This window comes from Ornithodoros turicata, chromosome 10 (assembly GCF_037126465.1).
Source record: "Ornithodoros turicata isolate Travis chromosome 10, ASM3712646v1, whole genome shotgun sequence".
Classification (NCBI taxonomy): Eukaryota; Metazoa; Arthropoda; class Arachnida; order Ixodida; family Argasidae; genus Ornithodoros; species Ornithodoros turicata.
In genome coordinates, this window is record NC_088210.1 from 30,007,911 (window position 1) to 30,028,365 (window position 20,455).

At 45.4% G+C, this 20,455-nt stretch overlaps 1 protein-coding gene across 1 annotated transcript in view; it reads right to left on the reverse strand.

Moving 5' to 3' along the window:
* Positions 1-7,134: 7,134 nt before the first annotated feature.
* LOC135370508 (uncharacterized) overlaps positions 7,135-20,455 on the reverse strand; it is a 79,073-nt gene continuing 65,752 nt past the window's right edge. The window contains exons 3-5 of the mRNA XM_064604272.1: positions 12,445-12,725; positions 11,361-11,716; positions 7,135-9,174 (exon numbers count right to left, since the gene is read on the reverse strand). Coding sequence (XP_064460342.1) covers positions 9,023-9,174; positions 11,361-11,716; positions 12,445-12,725 — 789 coding nt within the window. The 3' untranslated portion in view covers positions 7,135-9,022. The remainder of the gene's footprint in view (positions 9,175-11,360; positions 11,717-12,444; positions 12,726-20,455) is intronic.

The window sequence follows — 20,455 nt, forward strand, 5'->3', positions numbered from 1 at the left end:
ACAGAGTATTGTTCATAAGAGATGTATAGCATAAAGCGTACACTCTTAAAAAAAGGGGTGGATTGTAACTCCTTTTTGGGGAGTACACCCTTGCCACATATACCACTCCCTTTGGAGTGTACAATTACTCTCCATTACCCTCGTTAAGGTGTCTCCTCGTTAAGGAGGTAGTTCATAGCTATGAATGGTGTGAGGAGACTCCTCAGGAGGAGTAATATGTGTGGCGAAGGTGTACTCCCCAAAAAGGGAGTTACAGCACATTCTTTTTTGTAAGAGTGTATCCAGATGCTGTTGCGTATTTAGAGTGTACAATTTGGAGTGTACGGTGCATTGTTGATAAAAGATTTATAGCATAAAGCGTACACTCTTAAAAAAGGTGTGTTGTAACTCCTCTTTGGGGAGTACACATTTTCCACATATATAACTCCCTTTGGAGTGTACAATTACTCTCCATTACCCTCGTTAAGGAGGTAGTTCATAGCTATGAAGGGTGTGAGGAGACTCCTCAGGGGGGAGTAATATATGTGGCGAGGGTGTACTCCCCAAAAAGGGAGTTACAGCACACCTTTTTTTAATAGTGTATCCAGATGCTGTTGCTTATTTAGAGTGTACAATTTGCAGTGTACGGTGCATTGCTCATAAAAGATTTATAGCATAAAGCGTATGTAGATACAGGTGCATCTACACGTGCATCCCTGCAGGTGCACACATCTGAATAGGACAGGACTGGAATGAGAAGGCCGTGATATTCAAGAACACTCAGTCATAAGAAACGGGTTACATGCTAAACCGAACTCTCAATTATTTTCATACACACAAGACAGGTCAGTGCTGATCACTCTTGGACCAAAAAGTTTGTCTTGAGTTTAAAGAAGAAAGAAAACTGTCCTTGCCCGGACAATCTTACCCAGGAACCTGCACAACATCCGTAACGATATCCTCTCGTAGCATCGCTATCACCTATCGCGAGATCTGGCTAAGAACTTGCACGTGCAACCTGTGGTCTATGGCCTCAAGGACCAAAAGATTTTACGACTTTCGCTTGCTGCCTCAATCAACTATGGGAGTGTCTGTTCGCTCTCATCCTCAGAGACGGATAATCAGTAATAACAGTTGGAGAGAGCTCCCCACGTGCTAGCGTTGTGACAGTGTAATAAAACACATTCGGTTTTTGAACCTGTTCCACATCGTCTAAACTAGCACTAACGAGTTTTAGATACGGATACTCGTTTTAGACCAACTCTTTTTTTTTTTTTTTAATAAAGTCGTTAAGTGGTTGGATGTGCGATGCATTCCCAGGTGGCGGAAAGTTTGGCAGATGGGTCATTCCATGCCAAAAGTCCCAGACATTGCGCTCGACCATCTCCGATTTCTTTCAGATAAATTGTGGTTGATTGTTCCCATGCAACCAATGCTCTCCCGGCTTATTTTTGACGCACACATTTTTTTTCGCTCCGTGGCTGCCTCTTGAAGACTGCGGCGGGGCACGTGACCTACCAGGTGAAGGAAAATTCTAACAAAATAGCTTTTTCGCAAATTCCAACTAAATCGCAATCAAAAGGGTGTGCAATAAACAGGGAAACTGCGACAATTTAACTCTTTCGGCTACCACCAAAGAAAACAGTAACAGAAGGGAAGTCTAAAACTGTCCAAGTGAAGTCATTGAATATAAGGAGCCAGCTGAGGAGGCCGCTGTCGCCTCCTATCAAAGTGAGCTAGATGTAACAGGAACAGACCCGTCGTCGCCGAAGTACATCCCGGGCTCCAGTGCTCCTTGTGTACTGCGCCGCCGGAGAAGGCCGTTCTGATGAGAACCTGAAGCTCCGAAAGTTCCTAATTTGTACAACATATTTTTGGAGGCAACGCAATCGCTTCGGGACGCTACCGTGTGTGTTTCGCAGCAGCGTCGTCGTATTCGCTCATCGTCGAGTTAGTAACTGAACGAATATGAGAACGATCGAAATCACGACGAAATCGCGATGTGTGTCTGAGTACATCTTCGTTTTTTTTTTTTTTTCGTTTTTTTTTTCTGAAACTGAGGAAGCATTGGGCTTTAACGGCTCATCAGCATAACTAGCAGGAAGTCGTTTACTTGCCGCGATAGGAAAACAGAAATCTGTTTTTCCATGAAAAAAATACAAAAAGCACGTGGTGGTGGTGAAAAGAAACGACAGATAGCGAAGAAGCCTTTTGGTAACCAACGAAACAAAAGTAAATACCAACAATAACAAGAACAGATACACGGTGATGGTGAGGATGACATCAAACTTGCAACAGCGTAGCTGAATATGTATGTGCTGCTGATGAAAAGTCCGATTTTCTGGAACGCAGGAGACCTGTCGAGAGATCAGGTCGAGAGACACCAGACCCGAGAGACCTCTGTTGGAAAGCATTGTTGAGAAGCACTGTGGCAACGTGGCGCCGCCTGTTGCAAGGCGTGAGCACTTGCGTTTTACTATAGCAGCACAGATGGAGCCACTACACCGGGAGAAGAACGCGCGTGCAGTCACCCTAATATTTCTGAAAAAGCCTGTCGTTTCCTCGGGATTTTCGTTCGAAGGAGGTGCTGGAGCGGCTGGTGCCATCGCACCTGGCTGCGACGGTGCTTGTTTTAAAATATGTCACAAAATGTGCATTGTTTGGGCGAATAACTAGGTGTTTGTATCCATGATCAATCTCGGCTTTTTGAACATTTTTGCATAATATAACCTCTCTTGGATGTTGGGAGGAGATGGGGTAAAGGGAGGGGGTAAGTAAAAGAGGTGCTGGGGAAAGACCCGAGTGCGAGAAGCGGACCCTCCTTGTCTTCTTTCTTCCGACGTGCGAAGAAGAAGAAAGCAAAGACAGAAACAGAAAATGGTCGTCACACTTTGTCAGTGACTCGCAAGCTCAGTCAAGGAGACGGCGAGCTCTTTCACCATCACCACCACCACCACCACCAGTCAAGGACAGGGCTTTGGCCCAGTAAATGTTTAGCGGAATGGAGCATGCGCAAGTGATCGGTTTTTGATGTCTCGTTGCTACGCTTACAATGAAAATGGCACCTGCACGAGCATTATGCTATCCTGCAGACCGTCGAAACTAAAGGATTGCAAACTCGGGTCACCGAAAAGCTGAAGTGATGAAAGGAAAGCTGCCCTTTTCATTTTTAGAAAAATTTTAAATAAAAACGACATTTTCACTCTTGCACGGTTTATATTTTTGAGCGAACAGGTTAGGGAACAAATCCTGGTGAATATGAATTATTAATGCAGACCTCATTGCTTTAGCACACAAATACGAAATATAACAAGCTTAACTGGAAAAATGCGGAACGTCGAGGTTGCGGAACAGAGGAACGAGACTGCAGGAATAACGGGATAGTACTGCCTAGCTGGTCTGCCCAGCCTTCAAACAGCACCGAGAAAGTCTGGAAGCTGCCCTAAGCAAGCTCGACTTGCGGCCCTTCAGATTTTGTGCGCTGCTAGGTAAATGGCCCTGCTCTAAATTGCAAAAGAAAGCGGAGAAAGCCCGCTTCGTTTTTCTCAAAGAAAGCGACATCGCAGACCGCTTCTAAACTGGGACTCAAAAATATGAGATACAAAACCAAAAGTGTCACGTGTCATTCATTCAAGAGTGACACATACTAAGGACTTTTTCGTGGATATCGCCACCCATACCATCTACAAGAAATGGAGCTGCAGGCGACATATGAAGTCATTCCATAGCTGCAGCAAACACCCAGTTAAGAGAAGAAGCAGCAGAAGGCTTCACTGAGGGAACTTTGACTGCGGAAAGATTAAAATGTCATCTGCATTTGGCTACAGGTGTCTGCCCATCTTTATTTTTATTCCAGCATTCCAGGTACTTTCATCATGGCTACCAAACCGCAAAGCTTTTTAATTTTTTTTTTTTTTTTTCATTTTTCGTTTTCATTTTGCTTCTTTGACATTCCTTCAATGTTAGGTATATAATATAACATGGCATGTCAGCTGCGACATATTATTGTAGTACACATAATGGACCACGACACAAGTTAACTGGGCCTTCAAGCCTTAACCTGAGGTCAAGTACACCTACTATGGTTACCCGGAATATTGGAGGTTGACATACACACTTACCTCCATGCTGAATGGTAAGTAGGCCTCAGATGCCGGAATACGACGGTCAAATCACACGACCATTCACACGTACTGCTAGCAACACACTACCCGTAAGGTGCACAGACACGAGGCAATGTCCAGCCGTCATTTGGTTTGAAACACCGATAAAAAATCGCTGTCTCATTCTCCGTCGCAGCTCCAAGCGCGTGGCGTTCTGTCTCTTATCAGCAGCAGTCGTCCTTTCAGACGCTAGACACCTAAGCGAGCAAGGGACGCATAGGGGCCTCCGCCTTATCAGAGAAATGTGTACGCGTTGCATTGATTGAGATGTCACAGTTCAAGATGACGCTCTTGCAAGATAACAGAAAGGATTGAAGCTGATACGGGAGGGGGTTGCAATGTTTTGAATGGCGCTGGGATTCTTATGAATAAATAGTATAGTTAAAAGCGCCCGTCCTTGTGTAGTTCCCGTATTTATTCGACTAATGGTCCAAGCTTCGGAATTATTCCAAGGGGTAGCCTGGTTACTTATGTGGGCGTTGCACTAATTTCGTGTTAGCGGAACAGCTGAGGTTATCAGTGGCTTACATACGTGGACAGACGGAGAAAGGACATTATAGGAACGACTGGACGACAGGGGGCTAATATGCGTCTTGGGTCGACTTCAGGGGAAGTACGTCTGCATCCGTCTGAGAGGTCTACCCGACGGCATGGGGGGGGGGGGGAGGACTTCGGACCGCACCCTCCAGTCGTCGGCAGGACATTGAAGCATTGGCAGCAACTGGAGAGTGAGCACTGCATTCATTGGGCCATGTCGCTGGTGTGATGCCGCATTGCACAGAGAACGATTATTTAATTAATTAATTAATCGTTCTCTGTTCAGTGATGTCACCACGACAGACAAGGCAATCCGCTATAGCTCATCGAGAAAGTGATCGAGAACTCAAGGAGTATGTCTAAATCGGCGGCTAGCCATGGGTCTCGGTCCATGATATAATCTAAACCACCGAATGTCTTTGGCTGCTTACGACTTCTAAATAGCACTGATGTTGATGATGATCGTGATGGTCGTGGTAACGTAACTGCTTGCCGTATTCGCCCGCGCAAGGCGTGCAACATAAATAACTAACGTCGTACCAGGAAAAGCAGTACTGTAGTAGAGCGATGGCAAGTTAGGAGATGAAGGTGGTTGAGGTGCTAATGAATATAGCGGTGATGTAGTCGTAATGAATGTAGTGGTGATGATAGTCGAGGCCCACCTCATAGTGGTGGGCCTCGAGGCATCTGCGAGCGACGAGGTGCGCGCTGGTACGTACTGGAAACTGTTCTACGCAGAGTAACAGTACACACTACTATTACCATTTACAGAGCAGTTGATCACTAGCAAAGACGACGCAGTCAACAACCATGGTTGTGGCCACTATACAGCCAGGACAGCTGTAAAGGAAATTGTAGACCTGGTGCTGTATCGCAGCCGCAAGTTGGCGGACCGGTGCATTGTCTTCAGGGCTTCCTGATTTTCCGCAACTTGGGCTTTGGAGTTTGCCGTCTACTCTGCACCCCGGGTAAGAGCCGAGGACACCCGTAGATAATTTGCTCTCTGAGAAGTAAGGCTTCTGTTGTTTTCCGGGTTTCGACTGTTTTTAAGGCATGTAGGTGGGCTTACGAAGCTTAATAGTCTTGTTTCTTCTTTTCTCAAATTGATACCAACTGATTTTTTTATTGGTTTGTAAAAGAAAACCAACTACCAGCCGCTCATTTGGCAAGGGGTCCAGTCATGGTGGCGGTTTTACCAACACAAAGGTTGCTAAAACAGTAACGGTAAAGGATAACACTCACATCTTTTACAGACATTAGTTGGTGACATGATGACAATGACTTCAGTTTTGTGGTGGTGTTTTACATCCACTCCGTTTCAAAGTGTATAGATTTGTGTAGTTTCCTTTTCTTTTCTGAATAACGCGTCCTGGAGTAGCCAGTCCTGGGTGGCTCGGGAATAACATCTGCTTTTTTTTTTTTTTTTTTTACAAAATCAATCAAGCACTCCAGTTAGTGAAGCAGAGTTAAACATTACATTCAAGTTAAGGGGCCGTTGATCTCGCTTCAAATGTTAATCTGCGTTGGTGAAACCTGGCCATGGCCGGCGAAAACGAAACCCGATCGCCAGTGCACTCTAAGAAACAAAGGAGCAAAATGGGGAGTAATTGCAACTTCTAGTCCCCTAGACTGCAATTACTCCCCAGTATAGTCCCCGAACCCAGCCATTTACTCCCTATAGGACTGCAAATTGTCACTGCACTTCGCAAATGGCCTTCCGAATGCAACAGTCTACGTAAATATGTGCTCTTGGTCAATTTGATGGCATAAGACTGTATAACTCAGTCAACTTAGCAATTTTCCAGCCACACAGAGTAAGAAACAGTTAGCGCCTCTTTCTTTGCAAATTGTGCCCTATGTATGTCGCAAGATTTAATATCGCTCCATATATCGCGGTGGAAGGTTTGATTCAAAGTAGTTTCATGCATGCACACGAATTGTGTAACTGAGACACCTTAGAACAGCATGAAATGCAGTCTCAACTCTGTGACACTCATTTGCTCCCGAAAGGGACTATTTTTTTGCGGCAATGTATTTAGTCCCCAAAAGAAGTAAAATCACTCCTTTTTTTCTTAGAGTGTGCGTCTGTTCATCAGCCTGTCTTTTGGGGCATGGTTTTGCAGTTGAGTCCATGATCTCGCTGTCTGATGCGCAGCTGCATGCACTAAGGTTTCTGTCGTCTGAGAGCCAGTAGTCAAGTTCAAAACCCTCACTAGCTAAAGATAGCGACCTTTTCAGGAAAGTTTATAGCTGCGTGAGATCAGAAGGAAATGACTTGAAATATATGCAATTGTACTGCAAGCTATATTGTAAATATATTCTAAAGAACAGCATCACCTACCTTTGTTCGTCCCGTTAAGAAGCCTATCGAGACGCCTTAACTTCCTGAAAAAGTTTTCAAATACTGCAACACACGTATGCGTAGGTAGGGCATACAAAAGAAAAACAGACATCGTATGCAAAAGTTACATTTATTTATATTTTTTCTTTTCTTTCCAGATATCTTCAGATGACTTCCTACAGACGCATACTTCATAGTTAGGCTTTACATCCATCTTTCTTTTAAAATTGCGAAATCAGAAGTAGAACAAGAATGCGTTCAGCACTATATTAATCAATAATAAATAATGGAGCGAAAACAAGAGTGCTAGAAGGTATAGAGGAGGTTAGTTAAAACTTGACATGATCATGTCAAGAAAACAAAGTGGACAGAAAGAAAAGTACTGAGACATTGATTTTTCCGCAATATATATATATATATATATGTTTAAATCACCTGAGACGTGAAGTGGAAGAAGTGATGATCCATTGCAGTTAATAACTCGGAAGAACGAAAATAAATCTGAAAATAAAAAAAGAAGGTGATACTGAAAATTAATTGTTTTACGTCGCGAGACAACTAAAAAAGAAAGTCAAGGAAACTGTGCAATGGAAATGGCAGCCTCATTCAAGGTATCTCTCCTATGCACTAAACCATATTAGCAACACAAAGATGTACCAGCAAGGATGTGCTACACAATGCGCTACACCCGAACAATTGTTAACGATCCTGATGCATAATGGAAAACAAACCACAAGCTATACACAACAGTTGCACGAAACTGCATGAGGTCAAACTTAGTCATGTTCACTAGCAGTGATATGCTTTATTAGGTAAAATGAAACCAACCTATATACAGACAGTTTCACACAGGACCTAGCGTTAGCCATATGGTATACTATGCTGATATAACAGACTCTTAAATCGTCGCACAGCATGCTTGGAGTCGTTGCTTGGTATCTTCACAGCCATCGTCGCCACAAGTATAGGTAGGATCCAGCACGTACACGAACACAAATTATGCTAAGACAGTTGTGCTATTTTTACAACTGTTTCCCACAAACAGAAAACGCGATCTTTGACGTCTCTTCAGCTATATATGTTTGCGAGGGAATCACGCCTTCCCATTCCACATTTTTTTTTTTTTTTTAGACACAAGGTGGTATAGCAACACGTATCAATAAATATCACTCTGCGCGTTTACTAATATGGATGCCGTTGACATATCACTACCTAAAAATATAGCTGGCTTTCGCTTTGTGAGCTGCTGTTACTACTTCCATGTCCCTCAAGAGATCATTCATCTTTAATCTTTCGCTTTGTAACGAAGGTGAATGAACGTAGTGCAGGAACACGAGGAAAGTGGAAACGGGTAAGTTGGAAAAATGTGTGTTGAACCTGTTGACAGCCTGCGTCTCTGAGCTGTTCGTCCTTGTTCACTTTTAACGGCTTTCACGAGATTACTGAGTATCGAGGACTTAATGAGCAGGATGACACATTAAACGAAATGGCAGTCGTGGTAACGATAAAACTAAATATAATTGGATACAACCGTCGCATTGTTATAAACGGGATCGCAATAAACGACCCTAACCGATCCGTAGTTGGGAACTACACCCTGAAGCGCAACTGTCCGATACCAGTTTTACAACTGACGCATTGTTGTAAGCGGGATCGTTGTAAACGACCCTCGCGTATCTGAAGTTGCGAACGGTTTCCTAAAGCGTCATTCCCCGATACCGCTGTTTTGAGCATATACTTTGATCGGAGCTGTTGTTACAAGTAAAAATCTAAAGAACAGAATATAGTATTTTTCTTTCATTCTTGCGAGGAACCTTCAACCGGGATCTCTTCCCTCTGGTTCCTCCTCATGCTTGTTATATTAACACCATAATAACCTAAATAAACTTGAATTTGAATTAATTTGAATTGATGTGAGTTGGAGATAGCGGTAGTAGCAGCAGCGCAGAAAACACCGAAGTACAGGGAAGATGGAAGCGGAGAAGTTTCATTGAAAGAGGATTCAAGACCTTGGAATCATCCCAACGCGAGCCATAAAGGGCAAGTTCCGCTTGGCCGCTGTTGCCTCACTGGATGATGATGATGATGACGTTCTGCATCGACGTATTGAACGCCTGGGTCGGGTCTCTTGCCAGGTGTCCATCGGGGAACCTCCTATGAAACCAAAAGATGGGACAGGCGATGCAGACGCCACTGTTTGCAATGTTTATGGCGCTGGAACTCATGGTACGTCGACGCATAGCGTGCAATGTATTCCAAACGCAGCAAAAAAAAAGTATGCCAACAGAATCGGTCTGGCGAAAATGACCACGAAATTTTCAGTTACCTAACTCGAGGAAGAACACACGTCGGGGGGGTTTGTTTAATAGAAAGAAATGAGAAAAGAGGAAGTGTCAGCCAGGCTTATGCCGGCTGGCTATTCTACATAAAAAAATATTAATTAAAAAATTAAAGACACTCTAAGTTGAACTGCAGCCCTACCTACAAGATCGGCACGCAGGACACAGAACACTGATGCCAGTGCTGTGCCCTTGGGGATTTCTCGTCACACTTGTAATACATTTGTACATAATGTACTTGCTCGCCGACGATGGAATGCCCCGGAGTACTGAACCAAGAGGAAAGACCGTGGTGGTGCAGGAAGAACCCGGAGAAAGCGACGACATTTGCTGTACGTGCTGAAGGGGGAAGGAGGTAATGGCAGGATCGGCTCGTCGTTGTTGGCCACACAGAAGTGGGCGTCGTCATGACTATAGCCAAAAAAAAATAGGAATGGAAAAGAAGACGGAAGAAAGAAGGACGATGATGTGTGGAGGTGCGTAGAGGGTGCATGAGTTCGACGGGGAGGGCCAAGTATTAGATGGGTCGCTGAGCAAGGCCTGCCTTCTGCAGAAAGAGAATGGGGTTTTCTTGCTTTAGCGGAGCCGTTCGGCAGATGTACCACCGGGGTAGAGGATGTCCGCTAGCGTGGCCGACGTGGAGCGAGGGAGATGGGCTTCGCGCGCAGAATGGTACGCTCGACAGTCTCGCAGGACGTGTTCGATTGTTTCAGGTTGTTGACAGTGGCCACAGCAGGCGTCATCCCTAGAGCCGATCTTGAATAGTTGAGGGTTGGTGAACGCAGACCCAGTGCGAAGTCTATGGAGTATGGTCTGCATGCTTCGAGGAAGGTTTTTCGTGGGAAGAAGGGGGCGATGATGGAGCATGATGTGCTGTATCCCAGGGTGGCGCAGTTCAACAAGCTGCTGAACGGCCATTTGCCTGTCGGTGTCGTCCGGAGTTGGCAGAAGGTTGCTGCTGCCCAGGTGTGCCGAGGACGCCAGCTGCTGAAACCACATGGGAGGCACAGACATCACGGATACGAGAGCAGTTTGCTGTCACTTTCTCTGCTTTTTGCGAGCCTGTCCTAGGCGCCTTTTAGTGTCTCGACACCTAACTAGACGAGTAGTGAGTGGATCTGGCGTTTCTGTACGCAGGCAGCGTTTATCTGGCATGCACACTACCGGTGTAGACTACAGGTGAGGTTTGCCTGCCGCGTACTCTTTATTACATTGCCGTTGCTCTTAGCTAAGGGACTGCGACGCCGAATAGTTTGCTTCTTTGAAATCAGAGCTAATAGGCATCGCGTAATAGGTATAACATTGTAGTCAGTGCAACACAAGACTATGCACAAGATCCGTTAAAGTGCCACTACGGACTAAATCTCGTGTCTTCAGAATCTTACCAAGGTTATGTTACCGAAATCTGCTTGTCTCACTTCACATTCCTGCAAAATATTTCGGCTCTACGTGATGCGAAAGCTAGCGAAATTTTTCTTTTTCACAACTGTGACGTCATGTCAGGCTCCGACGGAGCGCCCGGCTCTCGTCTGGCAACGTTGGTACCTTCGACTCCTCCGAGGGGCTCACTTTTTGCACTCCGTTAGCGGACTCCCACGTGACATATCCTCCGATCGCTCCGACCTTCGAGAAAACACAAGGAAGGAGAAGACATCTCTCCCATTGTCCCCTCTTTCGATCAGCGTCACGTGACTTCACCATCACGTGACCCTAACCAGACGCCGGCGTCGTTGCTAGAAGGCGAGTGCCACCTCAATAACGTGACATCCTTCCAAATTGTGGGCTTATGATTACGTCACCCGCTCCTCGCGTCATCGAAACTTGTGGAGGCTCAGCAGATCTTCAAAAACTTACAGAAATGCATAGCGTTCGTAAACAATATTGAAATTTTGCGCATAGAATCCCCGAGGCACCTTCTTTTCATGTACTAAATAACATAAACGCTGTTTTCCGAGTTCGGAGTGGCACTTTAAGCGGACCACCCTAGATGAATTTGCTTACCTCCAGCACCATTACTGCCCCAGACACGACGGTAACTATAGGGCGGTAGCCAGCCATTCTTTGCCATGTGTTGCAAGTTTCTCTTCTCCTGGACTGGAACTTCGAAGACGTCATCGACGCAATCGCGCAAGTCGTCTTCGAGGTCTTCCGCGCTCACGCGGGCATCGACGTCGTCTGAATAGCTTTTCCTGTAGAAGGTCTTTGAAGGAGCCTTAGAGCGGGGACCTCTGGAAGACCCTGCTGGAAGCCATCCGTTGCGGGCGAGTGCAGCGACGTTGCGTTTGTCGAGGTTAGTGAGGTTATCTTGCTGAGAAGATACGTCCCTGCGCATGCGCATCGAGTGCAGGAAGGAAAACCTGCAAGACGGGAACAAGCGCCGCACCAACCTACGCCGTTATTGAAGCAAACAGAATGTTGCGACTTGAGGCACAGTGAGGGAGTTTACGGTACCGCGTGACATGACAGAAGTACATGTCATGGTAAAACCTTTATCTTAAAAGCAGGTTTGGCTCTAACTGTGTCAATGCTACCGTACCGGCAGCCAAGAGAGCTTCTACCGCATAGCTTCACCGCATAGCACACTCCTAGCCAACCATCATCCCGAATGACAATGTTCTCCGGCTCGGTTGGATGTAAATGGGGGAGAGGCGTACGCCATTTTTGTGGCATTACGCAGTTCATAATTGCCACAAAAATAGCGTACGCCCCCGTTTTCAGCAAATCAGGGGAAAGAACCATGTCATTCAAGATGACGATTGGCTGGGAGCGTGGTATCTGCTTTTAGAGTGCAATGTCGCTGGTCATCTCACGAGACACTCCTCACGGATGACATGTCGGCAAAGTTCTTACAACTATCATAGACTTTCTGTGTCAAAATTTTGCAACCTGCGTCTCAGTGGGAAGCACTGGAGCAGAAAGGTCAACAACGAAAGAAAATTCACCGCATCAGTTTTTTTTTACAGATTGCCATTGCACCGCCCGACTTTCGACCTCGTCAACCCTGATGGCAGGTGTACGCTCTGTATGAATCTTGCTGGCTGCGTAAGAAAAATCTCATGAGCTGAAGGATTGTGTCCATCATCACCTATGAGGGCCGATGTAGGGAAAGATGGCAGCCTCGGAGAGGCGGCCCAGCGCCTCGACGACGCCCAGCTTTTCCGCTGCGTCCGCCTGAAGCGCCTGGTCACCAACCCAAGCGGTTCGGCCCCCAGGGCTCAGCTTCTTGTGGTAGTGGAACCTGGGCAGGCGCCCATTGCGTGCCAGGGCGGCCAAGTTCCGCTTCGCCGTTTCGCCCGCAGTGTACGCATCACCCTCGTTCTCAGACGTCGCAGAAAACTCCAGTTCTTCGTCAGCACTTGTGCCACCCTGCACAATCGCACAATCATATGACTTGATAAACAAGACGCGCTTGTCGACTATACTGAAATGTAATTGGGTTTTTAACCTCTAAAAGTTATTGTTGTTTGCAAAATGCACTTCAACAATAAAGAGAAGTAAGCGGACCTAAGACGACCCACTTCTGAAGAAAGTCTACGGGAAATTTTTGTTCGCAGGGTTCCCAAAATGATGTCATTCCCTAGAGTTGCAGTCTGGAAAATGATTGCAATCAACAAATTCGACAAGCTTGTCTCAGTTTTCCAGATCCCTGCGAATGAAATTAATGACCTTGTCGTTTGCTAGCATGTTCTCCACGCTGGCACCACACTTCCCCAGAACGCGCGAGAAAAGCAAAGCGAAGAAAACAATTTTTGGGACGGTGCAGCCAACCCACTCGGGAAGCGAACGTTATCCAGATCGCATGAGTCCGCCTTAAGAAGGAAAAGAAATCTAGTCTGTCAGCTCTCCAAATATTACTGCGCTGCAGACAGGATGGCTGGACGTCACTCTCCCTCCTCCGCCAGATAATGTAATCCATCACACTCGCTCTTCTCCCGTACTGGCTGTTAAGACTAGCCCCATGACACTATACGCGAGCCCTGTCCCATAGTGGTGCTGCCCATTTTAATGCCGACGGCGCCCTGCTTTAAAAGTGATGTTTTTTCACCAAACTCGTTTGAATTTTTATTTAAATAATGTGCGCCTCCCACTCGTTCACACGGGGAGCAGCTTGTACGTGGTATCAGACAGATACTTGTAAACAAGAAAGTTATTCGATTGGTGCACCGGTTCGCTAATTATTTAGTCCAGGGATTTAACTGGGACACCCGGTATATATCTCCCCTTGTATACTGACACACTGCTAGGGCGCCGTCTTACGTTGCAACGGACGGCGCCTTTTTTTGCACGATGAGCCTGGTGGTGATGGTGTTAAAAATGCGGAGGCATTAAAATAGATTAGAGGTGGTGGTGGTGATAGGGCTTGCCGTTGTCGGCCTCACGTATGGGGGCAACGTCACGACTCACGCCCTGGGGGAATGTGCGTCCTGGGCCGACTTCTAAGGGAACTGTGCCAACATATGTCTGAAAGCGTCTGAGGAAAACCCAGGAAAAACTCCAGACAGTACAGGCGGCACTGGGATTGGAACCCGGGTACCTCCCAGTCTCGACGTGACATGGCCAGCACGCTAACCACTGAGCCACGGGAGCTGGGAGATTACAAGCCACGGGAGATACAAGCCAGCAAATACAAAACAACACGCGATAGCTGCCAGCGCGGAAACAGCACGCACACGACACTCGCTGCCCTTCCTCCTTTTAATCGTTGCGACCAGAATGAAGAAGACGAGCGGCTCAACACTATTGCAATGAATTACGAACTGCGGGCTGGCACTTAACACCCTCACAGACCCCGACGGTGCGACGTGTTAAGACGCGGAAAGATCTCATAAATTCCGCTGGCGCGTGACAAGTAAAGTTTCCTCGACTGTTGTAACTGGAGTGCTTTCGTTAAAACGAGTACCTCAAGTGATGGAGAGCGACAACATTGCGCTGAGAAACAAGAGACACTGACAGAGTGAACTTTAGTGTGGCAGGAAGATGCATTGTGTCAAAGTGTCTTTGTTGCCGACGTGATAATGTATGGTGCAAGTTTGAGAGTGGCGAGGGAGAGTGCGGACGGGGAAGGGTTCCTCTGGGATGTTGCTACGTTAACAACTGAGGGGAAATGAATAAAAGCTAAAAACATGGGGGAGGAGGAGAGGTTGTGAACATGACGCGTCAGTCGAAATGGGACTCTCTCTCTTTCCTTCATACGTTTTTTTTTTTTTTGCTTCAATCAATTGAGTTTTTTTTATTCCGTGTCTGTGCCGCGATGCAACTGTGACTGTGACACAGTTGCTGCAACTGCAACTGTGGCTGTGCACAGTTGTGGCGGCGTGCACTCTAAAAACGGAACTTCACCGCATAGCACGCTGTGCACCAACCACTGCCACGACTGATAGGGTTATCGCTTCTGATTCCAACAGAGAGGGGGCAGGGCGCCTTTTTCTGTCAATTTAGATACACGATAATAATTGACACAAAAAAGCGTACCCCCTTCTCTCTCGGCGAATCAGAAGCGATAACGCTATCATTCGTGGCAATGGTTGGCGCACAGCGTGCTATGCGGTGAAGTTCTGTTTTTAGAGTGTACAGATGGAGAGAGGACAGCAGGAAGGAGTGGGGGGCATGGGGGTTAGTATGCGTCCTGGGCCGGCTTCAGGGGGAACTGTGCCGACACTCGTCTGGAAAGTCTGCCGGAAAACCCAGGGAAAACCTCAGACAACAAAGCCGGTTCGGGAATTCGAACCCGCGTCATCTCCCAGTCTCGGCGTGGAAAGCGATCATCCCAACCATAAAGCCACGGAAGCTGGTGAGCAAATGGGATTATTGGGGCTGTACTGGTTAGAAACGTGTTGCGGTAATTTGGGGTAGATTAAATCAATTAGAATCATTCAATAGTAAGGCTGAATTGTGCATGGCATCCCAGGATGGCCCGTCTTAATGTAATATAATTAATGTCAATTTCTCCCTGGTTTTCTTTTAAATAATCAGTCAATCAATCAATCAATCAATGTAATATACACTATCAGGAAACAAAGAGGGAATTTTAGTCTTCTTGGGGACTAGATGCTGCTGCTGCTGATGATGATGATGATTGCAGTTGTTATGGCGCACGAGCAACTAACGCTATAGTGGGCGAAAACAGTGATATGTGTGGCAAGCTAAAACTGTAACAGTTCAAGTTAAAGCCAATTTACCTTACAAATTCAGTACAAAAGAGAACCCACGATGATCACTTCTTCTTTGTTGGACACTAACTTTCATGTAGCAGACTACATTTCTTCTGGTGTAAAAGTACAACATACGATACATGAATATGTACAACATAAAGATAACCATGTGACATGTAAATGGTGAGAGTGAACAAGTGTGAAAAAAATTCAGGTGTAAACCACAGTAAAAGGAAAGTCGTACATTTATAAAACATTTAAATAGCCGGTAGCTCTAAAAAAAAAGCACTAGAGTAGAGACTAGATGTGTCGCCACAAACGCCAGTCCCTCTCCGGAGTAAATGCACACTTCATGCGGAGTTTAGGGAGCATTTGCAGCGCTTTGGAGTAAATTTCGGGGCTAGGTTATATAATGAGGAGTAATTGCAATCTAGGGTATACTAGATACTGTAATTGCTGCCCAATTTGCTCTTTTTCTCATTAACAGTGTACTGCAATAGCGCTGTGCGTAAAGCGTTCTTTAAAAATCGTTATTCTTTAAAGTTTGTCAATAAATGCGAACATATGATGGTGCTAATAATGTGGACAAGCAAAAATGAGGATGAAATGTGAAAAACGTCCACAAAAATGTACCACCCCGACCCGCGCGACACAGCCCGTGGCTATGAGCGGCGTACAGATGTGGACAGCTGGAGAGAGGACAGCAGGAAGGAGTGGGCGACAGGAGGGGTTTAGTATGCGTCCTGGGCCGACTTCAGGGGGTACTGTGCCGACATCCGTCTTGAAAGTCTTCGGAAAGCCCAGGGAAAACCTGAGACAGCATAGCCGGTGGTAGGATTCGAACCCATCACCTCTCAGTCTTCAGCACCACCTTGGCTCCCACCAACGAGCGGTAACTATACAATATACGTGTACTGTAAACACTTTACTGTACTTTACTGTAAACTTTACTGTAAACACTTTTGCAGTGTGGTGCTTCGTACTCTACTTAAAGTACCAATGATGCTGGGCACTTCCCATTTTGCCTTAAGTACAATTACGAGGTACTTTGCCCATCACTGCCGTGCTCCCAGTATTAAAAGTGCCTAACATCAAGGCGACTATTAATGAATCATGATTACCATAAGCTTCAGTTCTCCGGCGGCTCAGAATCGATGGGTTTCTGCGATGTGAAACAGCTGTTGGGAAGTACATAATTGTAGCACTATAGTCTTACATGCGCACAAGGCAAACCGTTCTCCCTATAGAGAAGATTCGATGAAACGCCTAAATAGTATATGACGGATTCCCTAAATAAAGGCCTCTAAACTCGGAGCAAGCTGTCGCCGCACAACGTGGAGCCCAAAACTCGCATTACGTAAACAGCAGCTACACAATCGCCGACAGGTAGATAATAATAATAATAATTGAGTGTTTACGTCGCGACCGACAGGTAGAGGCGGGTATACTGGCGTACAATGAAACGTTGTAGGAGAATTGTGGTAACCGTTTATAGGAAGAGAAAGTGAAGTGAATTAAGTGTTCGCTCAGTACAGAGGAGCACTCCTCGAGATTGTGGTCCGGTATATATATATATATATATATATGTTTGAGTTACAAACATATGCTATACGTGCAGCCAAAGAGCTCCGGCTATTTTTTTTCATTTATATATATATATATATATATATATATATATATATATAATGAGGGGAAAAGCCATTAAAGAAGCAAGTAAATGACGCTAGACGTGTTTTCAATTCAAAATTTTAATTTTGAATTAAAAACAAAGAAAAACTAGAAAGAAAAGTTTAAAAATTTAAAAAAGAAAAATTAAACAATAAAAAAGGCAAAGAAAAATTAAAAACGCTAGACGTGTGTTTAATTCAAAATTTTTAATTTTTAATTAAAAACACGTCTAGCGTCATTTACTTGCTTCTTTAATGGCCTTTTTCCCCTCATTATAATTCACTGGCTTGCACTGTGGCATTGAGGAGTGCTCAGTCACCCACCCAGGTGTATATCGCTCGCTGAGTGACCCCTGGTTTGCCAATTCCGAACGATGCGCAGCTACCCCGAGCCGACGAGCCGCAAACACGGCGAAACACGTGTCCTCTGGTGCTGTCGCATCGTTCCATGAGTATCTATATATATCTATACAAAGACGTTCGATAGAGAAAATTCCTAGCCCAGAGACAGACGAAAAGTGGTATTGGCAAAGACTTGTTCACGACATGAGTTCTCCTACATAAATTCTTTTTTTCTCTTTAGTGTTTGTCTTACTTGATAGAATGTGTCCTTACTTGGGCAGCAGGGAAAGTGTTTCATAATGAGGGTTAACACACAAAAAAAAACTCGCGTACAATAACTCCCTACTGTTGGAACGAAAGAAATTAGAAGAAAGATTACACGGTTTCTCTGAGAAAAGAGGGAGTACTTTTGGGGACTAGATCCACCGCCACAGCCATTCGTTCCTTTCGAGGCTAAATGCATGGGACTAAGTAAATGTCACAGAGTGTGGGGACTGCACTTTATGCTTTCTCATCACACTCCTACGTCCATATTCTATTTGTTTAAATGAGAATACCCCCTTTGAATTAAAATATGCGAAGCTATAAAAATCTTGTGGCAATCTTGCGGCACAATTTGTCAAGAAGAAACGACTATTACTTATTCTGTAGGCAGGAAATTGCTGAATTCTTTGCGTTGTTTCCATTTTCTTATCAGTTCAACTATGCCATCACATTACTCCTGGTTGTCCCCTCTAACACTTTGCATTCCCCGACGAACTCACGCACCCTCTACGCATCTCCACCCTTCATCCTCCATCCGTCTTTTCCTTTTTTTTTTTCTGTAGTAGTGACGACGCCCACTTGTGTGTGTGTGTGTGTGTGTGCGCGTTTTCCTTTTTCTTTTTTTAAAGGAATAGCAGGTCGACCTGCCCCTGACTAACCTTTTCCTCCCTTTCTTTTTTTCGATAAACATATTCTGCGCCCCCGGTCCTGTCACTAACCCCCTGGTTGCATCAGCAGGGAGACCGCTAATTTCTCCTTCTTCTTCTTGTACAAGGTGTAAAAGGTATTATTACAAGACTGTAACTATGGGGCGTTGTACAAGACTGCTAGGTAGAAAATTTCGCGTTTGGTATTACATTCTTTGAAATCAGTTGGTGCGCTTACTATATAAAAGGCGTGTGTTTCGCGACCTTGAAGCTCAAAACGCGCCAATGTTGAGAACTTTTCAACGCGTGCTCGAAAGCAGCAGCCACACCTTGGAGAGTATTAAACACGATCATCGATTTCATGTTCGGCTGAAAACATTCCCAGCCATCGCTAACCCATCTCTGTAGCGACGAGAATTTTTGTATCATCCATCAAAAAGGCACCATCATGGAAGACAGGCTAGGAGTGATTCGCGGAGCGACTGCTCTGGCATGGAAATTTCCAAAACTGCACATATTTGCTGGTCCCTCTTGCAAACCCTATATCAAACACCCTCCACACGTGCATGAGTAATGTCCAAAATGAAATGCCCAGTCCATATTTTTGTGAGTGAAAACGCGTGAGTACCTCGCCAATGATGACTGATGACGACTTGCTAAAAGCACAGTACGCGTGCATCACTGATCTCGGGAAACCGCTTGATGAAGTTATTGAGTACATAAACATAAATATACATTTGAGTCGAAAACGTCGAGCATACCCAAGACTTCACATTATAAAGGAAACAGTGATAAACTTTAGTTCGTTTGGGGAGCAGATGCGTTGCCACAACGATTCCTCCCTTTCGGGACTAACTGCGCGGAAGTTTGTGCGGAGTTTTGAGACTATCCAGCCCACCACCGCTCTGACCTCAAAGCTTCGTTGACCTTTCTGGATACCACAGGACTTCGATCCTTATTGCGAAGGGGCTCATTATTTCATTCCCCGCATCACCACCAGCAATGGGATGGAGTATCGCCCATCGCGGTGAAACTCCCAATCCATCATCTCATAATTAAGTTGTTGTTGCTGTTGTTGTTGTTTGGGACTATTCGGAGCTGTATGGAGGGAATTTCGGAGTAGTGCAGACTCGAAAGTCTTGGGGAAACTCGACGTGAGACTGTTCTCCTTCTTTTTTTTTTTTTACATACTGAAAGTGCTCGGAGGCATGGGCAGCCACCTATCGGCAGACTGGCTTCGTATTAAAATTCTACTCGCTATGTGACGCTCATTCAAGCAGTACGTCTCGGCCTGACGTTGAATCACGTCTGTACATCTCCACATTTTTGCTGTACCGTCATCGTAAGGAACGTCCGTACAGATTCATTTGATCTACATCATAGGGGAAATTTCGCTAAGTGCCGACGGTGCGGTGCGATTTACGTGGGCAATATTCACTGTACACAAAATGTCACGTGTGTAGCTCTATAGGACCACGTGACAGTGACCATGTGATCAAACATTTACTGCCACCGGTGGCACGAAAAGCCAGCACATTTAATTAAACGCCTTTAGAACAACGCGAGAAGATGCTGCCAATCTTTTTCTTTTTCTTTTTTTGCTACAATTGGGACTGTGCCATTATGTGTCCCCTTTCTTTTTCATTCACTTTATATTTTTTTTTTTGTCTCACGCACTCGTATTGAACATAGTATGCGCAAGTCTTATTGTTACCTTCATCGTTCTCCCTTAACCTCAGGGTACATCTCTAGGGTATTGCAAAAGCGATGGCTATCCGCGCAGTTGTGAAACACAATCTCCGAGCACGTCCAAGCTAAGCCTAGAAATGACGATGCAGATAACGAAAAAAAAAAAGCTAAACAGACGCGGTGCAATGAAGACCAAGTAAACAGAAGCATTCGCCAGCAACGGTGTCGACAAGATACCTTCACATAGAAGGAACGGCGACCAAATGTCTCCCAATTTGGTGCGTCAGATATCAGTTTCTGCCACACGTTGGTAAGTCTCTCGATGGGGAGTCCTG